General features: G+C 53.1%; 1 protein-coding gene across 1 annotated transcript in view; it reads right to left on the minus strand.

Annotated features, from left to right (window-relative positions):
- The window catches only part of LOC140389809 (ubiquitin carboxyl-terminal hydrolase 13-like), a 194329-nt gene that overhangs the window by 80007 nt on the left and 98532 nt on the right, over window positions 1–15790 (minus strand). Inside the window, exon 11 of the mRNA XM_072474348.1 lies at window positions 1002–1127. Coding sequence (XP_072330449.1) covers window positions 1002–1127 — 126 coding nt within the window. The remainder of the gene's footprint in view (window positions 1–1001; window positions 1128–15790) is intronic.

Below are 15790 nucleotides of genomic sequence, written 5' to 3' on the forward strand. Positions count from 1 at the left end.
AGGTCTGAAAGAGCTGGAAGCGAAGTATGGGCTGGAGCAGGGGGAAATGTTTATATACATACAGGTTCGAGATTTTGCCAGAAAGGAGATCCAGAGCTTCCCGGTGGAGCCGGCCTCCACATTGCTGGAGGAGGTGCTGACGACAGGAGGACTGGAGAAGGGGGTAGTGTCAGCAGTTTACAGAGCTATTTTGGAAGAGGAGAAGGCACCACTGGAAGGGATCAAAGCAAAGTGTGAGGAAGAGTTGGGAGAGGGTATGGAGGAGGGGTTCTGGTGTGAGGTGCTCCCGAGAGTGAATGCCTCCACCTCGTGCGCGAGGTTGGGGCTGATACAGCTGAAGGTGGTATACAGAGCACACCTCCAAGTAGTTTGTCCCATTTCAATTCAATTCAATTCAATTCAATTACATGTTGTGTCCAAAATCAAGGGCATACTTTGAAGGTTAATTTCAAATCAAAATGTTTTTCTTCTGAATGTTTTTCCAAGAAAGGTTGGAAAATTACAATATCCCAATTTGAAAAATGTGGATCTGATAAACCATACTTTATATGAGATTGGAAGTTTGTTCTTGGCAAGCTTTAGTTTCTGGGAGATTTAACGGAATAACCATTCAAGATTGAATCACTGCGAGGAAACTGAACTGAAAGCAGCAGTACGTTACAGATAAAGTTGACATCATTTGTTCTGAACAAGTCATGTGAACTTGTTCAAGTCATGTTAACATGAACAAGTCATGTTAACTCTGTTTTTCTCTCCACAGATGCTGTCAGACCTGCTAGGTTTTTCCAGCATTATCTGTTTTTATTCCAGATTTCCAGCATCCGCAATATTTTGCTTTTGTATCATTGACATTATAAGTTGCCCAGCAATGCATTCTATTATTTCTATGTGTAATGGAGCTATCCACCAGGAAGAGAGCTATGAGCAGCCACACCAAACCTCCTAGATCAATGTTTGAAACTGAGGAAAGGACAAGTTATTGTTGCCAGTTCGTGACTTACGGTTACAAGGTTGATAAAGTGCAAGAAGAATTCTAGTGCATCCTGCTGTCGATTTGATGAAAATTCTGGATGTCCTTTTCCAACTAAAGCTTTAAACATTCTGGGCATCATCCCTTGTGGGTAAGGCTGCAATGAACAAAACAGAGTCAAAAGCTTGCTATTTTGTCAAATCTCAGCAGTATGAAATAAAGGAAGGTAAATGAAGTGGAGATACAGATCAGCCATAATCTAACCGAATGAGGGAACAGGCTCAAATGGTTGAAAGAATTACACCCGTCCCTTTGTCCCTGTAATACTTCAGTGCAGCAGACGGAGACTCAAACACGTGAACTGTCTTGCTCGCTGGTCAGCCTTTTTCTAGCTAAACCTTAGTCATTTGAAAGTTACCCCTACATAAGGAATGCAGAAAAAACATACACAAACATTATTTTTGACTTTTTTCTTCGATGCAAAGGTTTCGGCATTTTCAAATACCACTATTGCAGCTGGTAGAAGTTGAATTAAATTAATAAATCTGGAATATAAAGCTGTTCTCAGTCAAGGTGACCACAAAACTATTGTTACTTGTCGTAAAAAACCATCTGGTTCACTGGTGTCCTAAAGGGGAGGAAATCTGCCATCCTTACCTGGTCTAGCCTACATGAGACTCCAGACACACAATGGCTGAGTAAGCCATTCAGTTAAAGGGATTGGATTGGATTTGATTTATTGTCAAGTGTACCGAGGTACAGTGAAAAGTATTATTCTACGTACAATCTTGACAGATCATTCCATACATGAAAAAACATAGGACATACATAAATACATAATACATAGACACAGGCATCAGGTTTAGTACTACTCGGGAGAAAAGGTGTGTGAAAAGATCAGTTCAGTCCATAAGAGAGTCATTCAGGAGTCTGGTAACAGCGGGGAAGAAGCTGTTTTTGAATCTGTTAGTGCGTGTTCTCACACTTTTGTTTCTCCTGCCCGGTGGAAGAGGTTGGAAGAGAGAGAGTAGCCCGGGTGGGAAAATTCTTTGATTATCCCGCCCGCTTTCCCAAGGCAGTGGGAGGTGTAGACAGAGTCAATGGGTGGGAGGTGGATTTGTGTGATGGACTGGGCTGTGTTCACGACTCTCTTGGGCTGTCTTGGGCTGAGCAGTTGCCATGCCAGGCGGTGATGCAGCTAGATAGGATGCTTTCTGTGGTGCGTACGTAAAAATTGGTAAGAGTCAATATGGACATGCCAAATTTCCTTAGTTCCCTGAGGAAGTATAGGCGCTGTTGTGCTTTCTTGATCATAGCGTCGATTAGGCAATTAGGGATGGGCAAAAGTGATGTCCACATCCCAAGAATGAATAAATGAAAAAATATATACCTCATTCCAAGTGGACCAGCAATCTACCTGCTTAATTCCAGGCCTCTGCCATTGTCAATTCAAACTCAACAATCAAAAGATATGAGGAGATGTGAGGCCTCATTCATTTCTTGGTGCATTTCCTTCCCTGCATTCAGCACTTCCCCCTGATTGGAACCTCATATCTTATTGAACCATGGTCATAAATCTGCAGCTTTTCACTCCAAAGAAATGGCACAACATGTTCAGGTTCTACATGTTCTGACGGAAATACAAATTTAAATCAGTAATGCAGCATCAGTGAGAGCAACAGCCTCTATTATTGGCGTATCACAAAACCTGGCACGGTCCTGACCAAAGACTCTATGGCTGAAGATAGGCATTGGAGTTGACACACGGTAGAGCCAAAAGATAGAAAGGAATTTTAAAAAAGTAAACGCACAATTAAGCATTAACGAGTAAAATCAGGAAAACAAAAGACAAGAGAGCAAGAGAAAAATAGGAACATAGCGAATGGGGTGATTTTCACAAGGGCAGACATTGGGTGGGCAGTGACAGGGCCTACACTACAATTGTAGGCTCTACACTGCTTTGTCAGGGTCTACATTACATCATGAGGCCCAGATCATTTTCATGGTCAGCGATTACTTAAATATGTTGGGCAAACTGCCAATAACTCGCTGGGTGGTAGAAGAGGTTAAAGAATTTAATGACTTGTTCGTGGTGCAGTTATTGATTAGCTGGCACTGGTCTGAAGGTTTTTTTGTGGAGTTAGAAGGAGCACTTGATCCCACAAAACCCATTCTAAAAATAATGCTCCATTTGCTGAAGCAGCCTCAAGCTTGCCCTTTAAAAGCTGCTGGTTATGCCGTTTGACATTTTGTACCAATAGATAAAGTTTGGACAGAACATATCTCACCATAGGTACACACAACACAGGGCGCTACAACTGGCGTAGGACCCCAAACTAATATTTTAAAGAACATTGATGCACTATCAATTACAACGAGACGAGAGTAGAATGTAATCGAGGATTTATTACACAGAGATGTGTCGCCTCTTACAGCAGCTGACGAAATGGCTGCTGGTCGGAGAGCATACACATTTATACTCCGCCTCCTGGGCGGAGCCAGCAGGCAGGGATCTACCCCCGTACCTGTAGTACAGGGGCCTTACCATAATACCCATATATACAATATAATACAACAGTGGTGACTACCACATTCACCCCCTGTTAAAAATGAGTCCAGCGGGGGTGGTGGAAAACTATATACATACAGATTGGTTTTAAAATTACAGAGAAGGTTGCAAATTTAGACAATTGGGCACCTTGATCTGTCGTTGAGAGAGCCGCAGCGCTGGTGGCGACTCAGGCGTCGGCTTGGTCTTCGGTGACTCCGGGAGCATGTCAAAATCCTCTTCATCCCCGGGTGGGAGCAAGGGGAGGACGGGTTGTCCTGGAGTGGGGGCTGCGGTGGGGTGCGCTGGGGGGAGGGAGGGTGGTACCGGGGCAGTGTGTGGGGACCCAGTTGGTGCCAGGTCCCTGAGGGAGACTGTGTCTTGGCCGCCGTCGGGGTACGCTACGTAGGTGTACTGCGGGTCTGCACGGAGTAGCTGTACCATCTCAACCAACGGGTCCGCCTTGTGGAGCCGCACGTGCTTGCGCAGGAGAACAGCCATGTTGGGAGCAAAACCCCGGAGGTGGACTTCCTGGGGAAGGCAAAGAGACGTTCATGGGGGTTTCATTAATCGCGGTGCACAGGAGTGACCGAATGGAATGAAGTGCGTCGGGGAGGACCTCCTGCCAGCGGGAGGCAGGGAGAGTTCTGGACCGTAGGGCCAGCTTGAAGGCTCTCCAGACCGTCCCATTCTCCCGCTCCACCTGCCCGTTTCCCTTGGGGTTGTAGCTGCTCGTCCTGCTCGAGGCAATGCCCCTGTTGAGCAGGTACTGGCGCAGTTCATCGCTCAGAAATGAGGATCTCCGGTCGCTGTGGACGTAGGCCGGGGAACCGAACAGAGCGAAGATGGTGTTGAGGGCTTTGATGACGGTGGCAGGCTTCATATCGGGGCATGGGACAGCGAAAGGGAATCGGGAATACTCGTCGACCATATTAAGAAAGTAGGTGTTGCGGTCGGTGGAGGGGAGGGGCCCTATGAAGTCTACGCTGTGGCGTTCAAAGGGCGGGAGGCCTTCACCAGGCGCGCACAGTCTTGCCGGTAGAAGTGCGGCTTACACTCCGCGCAGACCTGGTAGTCTCTGGTGATAGCCCTGACTTCCTTGATGGAGTAGGGCAGATTGCAGGCCTTAATGAAGTGGTACAAGTGGGTGACTCCTGGGTGACAGAGATCATCGTTCAGGGTCCGGCATGTAACTCAGGACAGGTCATCGGGGTCTCGTTGAGCTTACCGGGGCGATACAAAATCTCAGAATTGTAGGTGGAGAGCTCAATCCGCCACCTCAAGATTTTATCAGTTTTGATCTTACCCCGCTGTGTGTTGTTAAATATGAAGGCAACCGACCGTTGGTCAGTGAGGAGAGTGAATCTCCTGCCGGCCAGGTAATGCCCCCAATGTCGCACAGCTTCAACGATCGCTTGGGCCTCCTTTTCGACGGAGGAGTGACGAATTTCGGAGGTATGGAGTGTGCGGGAAAAGAATGTCACGGGCCTGCCTGCCTGGTTGAGGGTGGCGGCCAGAGCGACGTCTGATGCATCGCTCTCGACTTGGAAGGGGAGCGTCTCGTCGACCGCGTGCATCTCGGCCTTGGCGATGTCGGCCTTGATACGGTTAAAGGCCTGGTGAGCCTCGGCCGTCAGTGGGAAAGCAGTGGATTGAATGAGTGGGCGGGCCTTGGCCGCATAGTTTGGGACCCACTGGGCGTAGTACAAAAAGAACCCCAGGCATCGTTTGAGGACCTTGGGGCAGTGGGGGAGGGGGAGTTCCATGAGGGGGAGCATGCGGTCGGGGTCGGGCCCTAGAACTCTGTTCTGAACCACATAGCCGAGGATGGCTAATTGGTTCGTGCTGAACACACACTTCTCCTTGTTGTACGTTAGGTTGAGGAGTGTGGCGGTGTGGAGAAATTTGGAAAGGTTAGCGTCGTGATCCTGCTGGTCGTGCCGCAGGTGGTGATGTAATCCAGGCACGGGAAAGTGGCCCGCAGCCCATACCGGTCAACCATTCGGTTCATCTCCCGTTGGAAGACCGAGACCCCGTTGGTGACGCCGAAGGGAACCCTAAGGAAATGGTAAAGGCGGCCGTCTGCTTCAAACGCAGTGTATGGACGGTCCGCCTTACGGATGGGGAGCTGGTGGTAGGCATATTTCAGGTCCACTGTCGAGGAGACCCGGTACTGTGCAATCTGATTGACCATATCAGATATGCGTGGGAGGGGGTACGCATCGAGCTGCGTGTACCGATTGATGGTCTGACTGTAGTCAGCGACCATCCTGTTTTTCTCCCCGGTTTTCACCACTACCACTTGGGCTCTCCAGGGGCTGTTGCTGGCCCCGATGATACCTTCCCGCAGCAGCCGCTGGTGCATCCGCTGGACCTCAGACCTGATGAAGGTCCTGTCCTGGGCGCTGTACCGTCTGTTCCTGGTGGCGATGGGTTTGCAATCCAGGGTGAGGTTTTAAAAAAGGAAGGTGGGTCGACCTTAAGGGTCGCGATGCCGCAAACAGTAAGGGGTGGTAGGGGCCCGCCAAATTTCAGGGTTAGGCTCTGGAGGTTGCACTGGAAGTCCAGGCCGAGTAGCAAGGCAGCGCAGAGGTTGGGGAGGACGTAGAGCCGGAAGCCGCTGAACTCTACGTCCTGGACGGTGAGGGTGGCGATGCAGTACCCCCGGATCGCCACGGAGTGGGATCCGGAGGCCAGGGAGATTCTTTGATTAGCGGGGTGTACCGCGAGGGAGCAGCACCTTACCGTATTGGGTTGGATGAAGCTCTCAGTGCTCCCGAAGTCCAGAAGGTAGGATATCTCGTGCCCGTTGACCTTCACCCTTGTCGAAGCGGTCGCGAGGTTGTGCAGTCGAGACTGGTCAATCGTGACCGAGGCTGGCTGTCGGCGGTTGCAGGCAATGAGCGACCCGATGAGCTGACCTGAGGAAGGAGCAGTGCTCCGAAAGCTAGTGTTTGAAACAAACCTGTTGGACTTTAACCTGGTGTTGTAAGACTTCTTACTGAGCTTAAGTAAAATAGAGGAAACAAAAGCAGAAACTAAACTGCCAGAAGAAATTATAAAGTAATTAACTATCTGGTGTTTGAATAGACACATGGGGCTGAATTCTCCGACTCTGCGGCTGTGTCCGCGGGATTCATCTGGTCTTACGACCAGAACGTCGTTGCCGCCCCCGCACCAATCCTCTGCCCGGTGGGGGGCTAGCAGCCGCGCCGCGTAAAGCCTCCGGCTTCACCTGCAGATACGGCCGCAGAATGGGCAGGTCCGTGGCTGCGCATGTGCACGGCGGTGGCCCGCCAAAAACTGCCCCCCTGTAACCCCTCTCACCACTCCCAGACAACCCCCCACCAGTCCCCGCCGAATCCCCCCCTGCCAGTGGAATGGGTCCGTCCCCCCCCCCCTCGATTGTGGCGGCGCCGCCACGTGAGATCCCCGAACGTTGTGAGGACACACGCCGCACGCCGTCGGGGACTCGGCCCATCTGGGCAGAACATCGGGGGAGGGCCTCGGGTGATGCCCTGAGGCCATCAATAAGGTGTGGAGTACCCCGATTTTTGAGGGAGTGGAGCATCGGAAAAACGGCACCATCCCCGATTCCAGCGTAAACGTAGATTCTCTGGTCGGTCGCCGAACACGATTTCGCCAATCGGAGAATCCCTCCATGGAGTATTAAAATTTACAATTTATTTGCAAGACAAATTCATTCATATTGGTACCTTCTGGCCATCTTAACTGTTACTGCTTACTTATTTGAAATGCCGCATGTGCATAAATAAACCAGACTTTATTTGAGCCTATGTTGTATTGGGAAAATAACCTCAGCATTTATTGCACATTTTTGGTGTTCAATTTAGAACCACAAAACAGGATGTAATCCAGGAGAATGAACAATTTGATGCAGATATTCTGAAACGTTACTGCACTAATCCAAAAATTATCCAATCACTACACTGAATTTAAACTCCCAAAAACAGGTGACTTGGGGAGGTTAAAATGCAAAAAAGCTGTAACTGAAACTCAATCCATTTAAATCTCTCTTGATTTTAACAGAGATAGCACAAGGGATATGCGAGCCACCTGCTCATGGGTTTGATCATTTAAATATTATAATGAGGCTGCCTTCATTTTAACAGTCATTCTATTTTTAACCACAGGGTTGCCCTGGCCTCAGGGAACTCAGCAGCTAAAAGGAGATAAAGAAAGGCAGGATCCATGAGCTGGGGGATTTTCCATGGCTGCTTTTGGGTCAGAAGGAGCAACAGTGTTTCCTTCAGGCCTAACAAACTAGTTAGTGAACCAACCATTGCAATCTGTCTGTCTCTCCAAGCCACCAGATACCTGATATGTACCATCAATGACCACGAGACGAAATGGTGAAACTATTGAGGCTTTACTGCACTAGATGTTGAGCCTCCTGCAGCTGGAACCAGAATGGAAGCAACGCAGGAGAGCGTACACTTTTATACAGCGCCAGTTGGAAGGAGCCAGCAGGCTGGGATTTACTGTGTTAACTGTAGTACAGTGGCAGTACCGTAATACACGTAGTGTGTGACCAGTGGTGTTTACCACATTCACCCCCTGTTTAAAAAAAGTCCAGCGGGGGTGAAAAACCACGTTACAGATTGAGTCTGTCGGGGGCTGTGACCCTCCTCCACGATCGCCTCAGTCCTGGTTGTGGTGTGGGCGCCGATGTGGGTACCTGCGACTCCGGGAGCCTACTTCACCCAGTAGTGGATCCGGTGAGGGGACGGATGCTGCTGGGGTGGGGGCTGCGGTGAGGGTCGCTGGTGGGAGGGTGAACGGCGCAGGGGCGGGGAAGGCAACCAGAGGGGGAGGGGACGGTACCGGGTCGGAGGTGCTGGTGGTTGTGGGTGGGGACCCAGCGGGTGCCAGGTCCGGAGGGAGACTGTGCCCTGTCGCCCGTCATGGTGTGCCATGTAGGCGTATTGTGGATTTGCATGGAGGAGGAAGACTTTTTCTACAAAGGAATCCGATTTATGACTCCTCGCATGCTTCCGGAGGAGGACGGGCTCAGGAACTGTCAGCCAGGTTGGGGGAGAGACCCCGGAGGTGGACTTCCTAGGGAAGGCAAACACATGTTCGTGAGGGGTCTTATTAGTAGCAGTGCACAGGAGCAACCGGATGGAGTTAAGCGCATCGGGGAGGACCTCCTGCCAGCGGGAGACCGGGAGATTCCTAGACCAAAGGGCCAGCAGGACGGCCTTCCAGACCGTTGCGTTCTCCCTCTCCACCTGCCCGTTTCCCTGGGGGTTGTAGCTGGTCGTCCTGCTCGAGGCGATGCCCTTGCTGAGCAGGGACTGACGCAGCTCATCACTCATGAAGGAGGATCCCCGATCGCTATGGATGTAGGTGGGGAAACTGAACAAGGAGAAGATGGTGTGTGGGGCCTTGATGACCTTGGTAGACGTCATGCCGGGGCATGGGATGGCGAATGGGAAACGGGAGTACTCATCAATGATATTGAGAAAGTACATGTTACGGTCAGTGGAGGGGAGGGGCCCTTTGAAGTCAATGCTGAGGCGCTCAAAGGGATGGGAGGCCTTCACCAGATGCGCACTGTCTGGCCGGTAGAAGTGCGGCTTGCACTCCGCGCAGACTTGGCAGTCCCTGGCCACGGTCCTGACCTCCTCGATGGAGTAGGGCAGGTTGCGGGCCTGATAAAATGGAAGAACCGTGTGGCAGCGATCATTGCGGAGAGCCTGGAGTCGGTCCACTTGTGCGCTGGCACATGTACTGCGGGATAGGGCATCTGGGGGTTCATTGAGCTTCCCCGGGCGATAGAAGATCTCGTAGTTATAGGTGGAGAGCTCGATCCTCCACCTCAAGATCTTGTCGTTCTTGATCTTGCCCCGCTGTGTATTGCTAAACATGAAGGCAACCGACCGTTGGTCAGTGAGGAGAGTGAATCTCCTGCCGTCAGGTATTGCCGCCAATGTCGCGCAGCTTCTATAATGGCTTGGGCCTCCTTTTCGACAGAGGGGTGCCGAATTTCAGAGGCATGAAGGATGCGGGAGAAGAAAGCCACGGGTCTGCCCGCCTGGTTGAGGGTGGCGGCCGGAGCCACGTCCGATGCATCGCTCTCCACCTGAAAGGGGAGGGTCCTGTCGACCGCGTGCATCGTGGCTTTGCCGATGTCCGCCTTGATGTGGTTGAAGGCCCGGCAGGCCTCAGCCGTCAGGGGAAAAACTGTGGACTTGATGAGTGGGCGGGCCTTGTCCGCATAATTAGGGACCCACTGGGCGTAATATGAGAAGAACCTCTGACATTGTTTCAGGGCCTTAGGGCAGTGGGGGAGGGGGAGTTCCAGGAGGGGGCGCATGAGGTCGGGACTCCATTTTCCACAACGTAGCCAAGAATAGCTCAGCAGGTGGAGCGGACAACGCATTTCTCCTTATTGTAGGTGAGGTTAAGGAATTTGGCGGTATGGAGGAATTTCTGGAGATTCGCGTCGTGGTCCTGCTGGTCGTGGCTGCAGATGGTGACATTGTCTAGGTACGGGAACGTGGCCCGCAGCCCGTACTGGTCAACCATTCGGTGCGGTCCATCTCTCGATGGAAGACCGAGACCGCATTGGTGACGCCGAAGGGAACCCTGAGGAACTGAAAGAGGCGGCCATCTGCTTCGAATGCAGAGGCGGTCCTCCAGGCGGACGGGGAGCTGGTGATAGGCGGACTTCAAGTCAACTGTGGAGAAGACTAGATACTGTGCAATCTGATTGACCATGTTGGATATGCGTGGGAGGGGGTTTTAATTCAAATTTTTACATATTTTCAACAAACCCCCCCCCTTACAGAAATAAGAAAAAAGAAAGAACACATAAATAAACATCTTATAACTATGTCACGTATTCCCCCAATATACAAGCCCCCCATTAAACGATAATAAGCACAGTAGTAAACACAAAGTATCCCCCCCCTCCTCCCCTGGGTTGCTGCTGCTGCTGACCACCTCCTAACGCTCCGCTAGAAAGTCTAGGAACGGTTGCGACCGCCTGAAGACCCCTTGCACAGATCCTCTTAAGGCAAATTTTACCCTCCAATTTAATGAACCCTGCCATGTCGCTGATCCAGGCTTCCACGCTTGGGGGCCTCGCATCTTTCCACTGTAGCAGAATCCTCCGCCGGGCTACCAGGGACGCAAAGGCCAGAATACCGGCCTCTTTCGCCTCCTGCACTCCCGGCTCGTCCGATACCCCAAATAGTGCGAGCCCCCAACTCGGCTTAACCCGGGTGTTTACCACCTTAGACACCGTCCTCGCAACGCCCCTCCAGAACCCATCCAGCGCTGGGCATGCCCAGAACATGTGGGCATGATTTGCTGGGCTCCCCGAACACCTCACACACCTGTCCTCCACTCCAAAAAAATGACTCAGCCTTGCCCCAGTAATTTGCGCCCTGTGCAGAACCTTAAATTGTATCAGGCTGTGGTGGTATGTATTAGGGGTAGTACGGTACCCGTGAACGCACGCCACCGACTCGCGACGAGACGGCAAATCCCCAGAGAATCGCTAAACGAGTTCTACATATCTTTCATCTCTTCTCGACTTGAGTAATTGTTGCGCTACACAGGCTAAGCCTGGCGCAAGAGGAGGAAGAATTTACCCTACCCAGGGGGTCCGCCCACGTACCCTCGTCTATCTCCTCCCCCAGCTCCTCCTCCCATTTACCTTTCAGCTCCTCCACCGAGGCCTCCTCCTCCTCCTGCATCTCCTGGTAGATCGCCAAGACCTTGCCTTCTCCAACCCACACCCCCGAGAGCACCCTATCCTGGATACTACGTGCTGGCAGCAGCGGAAATTCCCTCACCTGCCGTCTTACAAACGCCCTTACCTGCATGTACCTGAAGGCATTTCCAGGGGGGAGCCCAAATGTTTCCTCCAATGCCCCAAGGTTCGCAAACGTCCCATCTATAAACAGGTCCCCCATCCTTCTAATACCTGCCCTGTGCCAACTCAGGAACCCCCCCATCCATTCTCCCCGGGACAAACCGATGGTTCTCTCGGATCGGGGACCACACCGAAGCCTCTACCTCCCCCCATGGCGTCTCCACTGCCCCAAAATTTTGGCCTATATGAACAACACTGTAAAGGGTCCTTGTCCCGCTTCAAGATCAGCGAGATCAGCGCCCTGGACATCGTCGGGGGTAGGACACCCCCTCCCTCGCCTCATTAAAAGTCCTCACTAGTAGTGGGCCCAACAGGTCCATATACTTCCTGTAAAATTCCACTGGGAACCCATCTGGCCCCGGTGTCTTCCCCGCCTGCATACTCCCAGCCCGTAGTCAGCTCCTCCAGCCACCTACCGGTGCCCCAAGCCCCGCCACCTGCCCCTCCTCTACCCTCGGGAACCTCAGCCGGTCCAGAAAATGACGCATCCCCCCCTCCTCCATCGGGGCTCAGACCTATGCAGCCCCTCATAGAAGTCTCTAGATACCCCATTTATTCCCACCGCACTCTACACCGTGTTCCCCCCCCTAGCTCCTCCAATCTTCCTCGCCGCCTCCTGCTTCCGAAGCTGGTGTGCCAGCATCTGGCTAGCCTTCTCCCCGTATTCATACACCGCCCTTTGCGCCTTCCTCCACTGCACCTCCGCCTTCTTGGTAGTCAACAGGTTAAACTCGGCCTGGAGGCATCGTCGCTCCTCGAATAGTCCTCCTCGGGACCTCTGCATATCCCCTAGCTACCCTTAAAATCTCCCCCACCAATCTCTCCCTCTCTCTTCTCTCCTTCCCCTCCTTGTAGGCCCTAGAGGAGATTAGCTCTCCCCTAATCACCGCCTTCAGGGCCTCCCAGACCACCCCTACCTGCACCTCCCCATTATCGTTCACCTCTCGGTACCTTTCAATGCACCCCCGGATCCGCCCGCTCACCTCCTCATCCGACAGCAAACCCACCTCTAGGCGCCACAGCGGGCGCTGGTCCCTCACCTCCCCTAGCTCGAGCTCCACCCAGTGCGGGGCATGGTCTGAGATGGCTATGGCCGAATACTCCGTGTCCTCCACCCTCGGGATCAGCGCCCTGCTCAAAACGAAGAAGTCAATCCGGGAGTAGGCTTTATGGACGTGGGAAAAAAAGAGAGTTCCCTGGCCCTCGGCCTAACAAACCTCCATGGGCCCACTCCTCCCATCTGGTCCATAAACCCCCTCAACACCTTGGCCGCCGCCAGCCTCTTACCCATCCTGGATCTAGAGCGGTCCAATGCTGGATCCAGTACCATATTAAAGTCCCCCACCCCACTCCCACCCCATTATCAAGCTCCCTGCCTCCAGGAATCTGGCCCAACATGCGCCGCATAAATCCGGCATCGTCCCAATTCGGGGCATACACATTCACCAAGACCACCCGCACCCCCTGCAGCTTACCGCTCACCATCACATACCTACCTCCATTGTCTGCCACGACGCTCAGCGCCTCAAACGACACCTGCTTCCCCACCAAAATCGCCACCCCTCGATTCTTTGCGTCCAACCCAGAGTGGAAAACGTGCCCTACCCACCCCTTTCTCAGCCTAACCTGGTCTGCCACCCTCAAATGCGTCTCCTGGAGCATAACCACGTCTGCCTTCAGTCCCTTCAGATGCGCGAACACAGGGGCCCTCTTGACCGGCCCGTTCAGGCCTCTCACATTCCAAGTTATCAGCCGGAAAAGGGGGCTTCCTGCCCCCCCCCCCCCCCCCTCCCCTGCCGATTAGCCATCTCCCTTTCAAAGCCAGCCGCGTGCCCGCGCCTCCCACACTCTCCGTTTACCCCCAGCGGCAGACCCCCCACCCAGACTCTCTCTTCAGGCTCCAGCTCCCCTTTGGCCAATGCAGCAGCAACCCAGCAACCCCCCCACCCCATCCCCCGTCAGCTAGGACCCCCCACTAGCTGCGTTGCTCCTCCCATAGAACTCCCATAAGTCAGCTGACCCCGGCCGCTCCCGCCACCCCATCGACCCCCCCAGTGTGAGAATCTCCCCTCCCCCCCCCTCCTCCTGTCCATCAGCGGGTGGAACTCCAGCACCACCCCTCCCCCTGACCCTGCTCCCTTCCTTCCCTAGCGCGGGAAGAAAAAACCCGCGCTTTCCACCAAGCCGGCCCCACCTCCTCAGGCGCAGCTCCCTTTCGCGGCCTGATCCCAGCTCCCCCACCTCGGGTCTCCCCTCTCCTCTCCCCCCCAATGGGGCCCCCTCTTTCAACCACTGATGCGCACACTCTCACCAAACCCCCACTACGAAGCATTTCACCCTACCCCACCCAGCACCCAAAAACAAAAACAGTACCAAACAGAACAGAACATCCCCCCAAAACACAACAATCACATCAATCCCTTCTCGACATCCCCTCGCAACCGACCCTCAATCTGAGTCCAACTTTTCGGCCTGGATAAAGGTCCACGCCTCCTCCGGCGTCTCGAAGTAGTGGTGGCGGTCCTTGGAAGTGACCCACAGTCCCACCGGCTGCAACATTCCAAATTTCACCCCCTCCCGACGCAGAGCCGCCTTAGCCTGATTGTACCCGGCCCTCTTCTTCGCCACCTCTGCGCTCCAGTCCTGGTATATCCGGACCTCTGTATTCTCCCACTTGCTGCTCCTCTCCTGCTTTGCCCACCTTAGGACACACTCCCTGTCCACAAAGCGGTGGAACCGCACCAGCACCGCCCGCGGCGGCTCATTGGGCTTGGGCCACCTTGCCAGGACTCGGTGGGCCCCCTCCAGCTCCAAGGGCGCCGGGAAGGCCCCCGCGCCCGTCAACGTGTTCAGCATCGTGACCATGTATGCTCCAGCATCCGACCCCTCCACTCCCTCCGGGAGACCCAGAATCCGCAGGTTCTTCCTCCTCGACCGGTTCTCCATGTCCTCGAACTTCTCCTGCCATTTCTTATGCATCGCCTCGTGCGCCTCTACCTTCACCGCCAGGCCCAAGATCTCGTCCTCGTTCTCCGAGGCCTTTTCCCGGACCTCCCGGATTGCTGCCCCTTGGGCCTTCTGGGTCTCGAACAGCTTGTCAATCGAAGCCTTCATCGGCCCCAACAGCTCTGCCTTCAATTCCATGATGCAGCGCTGGAGAAACTCCTGCTGTTCCTGCGACCACTGCGCCCACGCTACCTGGCCTCCACCCGCCGCCATCTTGATTTTCCTCCCTCGCACTTTTCGCCACTCCAAAACTACTTTTTTCACCGCTCCACTCCTGGTCCAATCCATACAATGCCGGGGAAATGTTACTATCACCTTCCCACACTGAGAACCATCGAACAAATGCCGCTGGGGGCCCTAAAAAGAGCCCAAACGTCCGTTTCTGGCGGGAGCTGCCAAACGTGCAACTTAGCTCCGCATAGCCACAACCGGAAGTCCGTTTCTCCCCAGTCTTAACTACCACCACTTGAGCTCTCCAGGGGCTGTTACTGGCTTCAATTACCCCCTCCCGTAGAAACATAGAACATTACAGCGCAGTACAGGCCCTTCGACCCTCGATGTTGCGCCGACCTGTGAAACCACTCTAAAGCCCATCTACACCATTCCCTTATCGTCCATGTGACTATCCAATGACCATTTGAATGTCCTTAGTGTTGGCGAGTCCACCACTGTTGCAGGCAGGGCATTCTACACCCTTACTACTCTCGGAGTAAAGAACCTACCTCTGACATCTGTCCTATATCTAGCTCCCCTCAATTTAAAGCTAAGGGCAGCACAGTAGCACAGTGGTTAGTACAATTGCTTCACAGCTCCAGGGTCCTAGGTTCAATTCCCGGCTTGGGTCACTGTCTGTGTGGAGTCTGCACGTTCTCCCCGTGTGTGCGTGGGTTTCCACCGGGTGCTCCGGTTTCCTCCCACAGTGCAAAGATGTGCAAGTTAGGTGGATTGGCCATGCTAAATTGCCCTTATTGTCCAAAATTGCCATTAGTGTTGGGTGGGGTTACTGGGTTATGGGGATAGGGTGGGGGTGTGGGCTTGGGAAGGGTGCTCTTTCCAAGAGCTGGTGCAGACTCGATGGGCCGAATCGCCTCCTTCATCACTGTAAATTCTATGATTCCCCTCGTCCTAGACATCACCATCCGAGGAAAAAGGCTCTCACTGTCCACCCTATCCAATCCTCCGATCATCTTGTATGCCTAAATTAAGTCACCTCTTAACCTTCTTCGCTCTAACAAAAACAGCCTCAAGTCCCTCAGCCTTTCCTCATAAGATCTTCCCTCCATACCAGGGATCATTCTGGTAAATCTCCTCTGCACCCTTTCCAATACTTCCACATCCTTCCTATAATGCAGCGACCAGA

This window comes from Scyliorhinus torazame, chromosome 14, assembly GCF_047496885.1.
Source record: "Scyliorhinus torazame isolate Kashiwa2021f chromosome 14, sScyTor2.1, whole genome shotgun sequence".
Taxonomy (NCBI): Eukaryota; Metazoa; Chordata; class Chondrichthyes; order Carcharhiniformes; family Scyliorhinidae; genus Scyliorhinus; species Scyliorhinus torazame.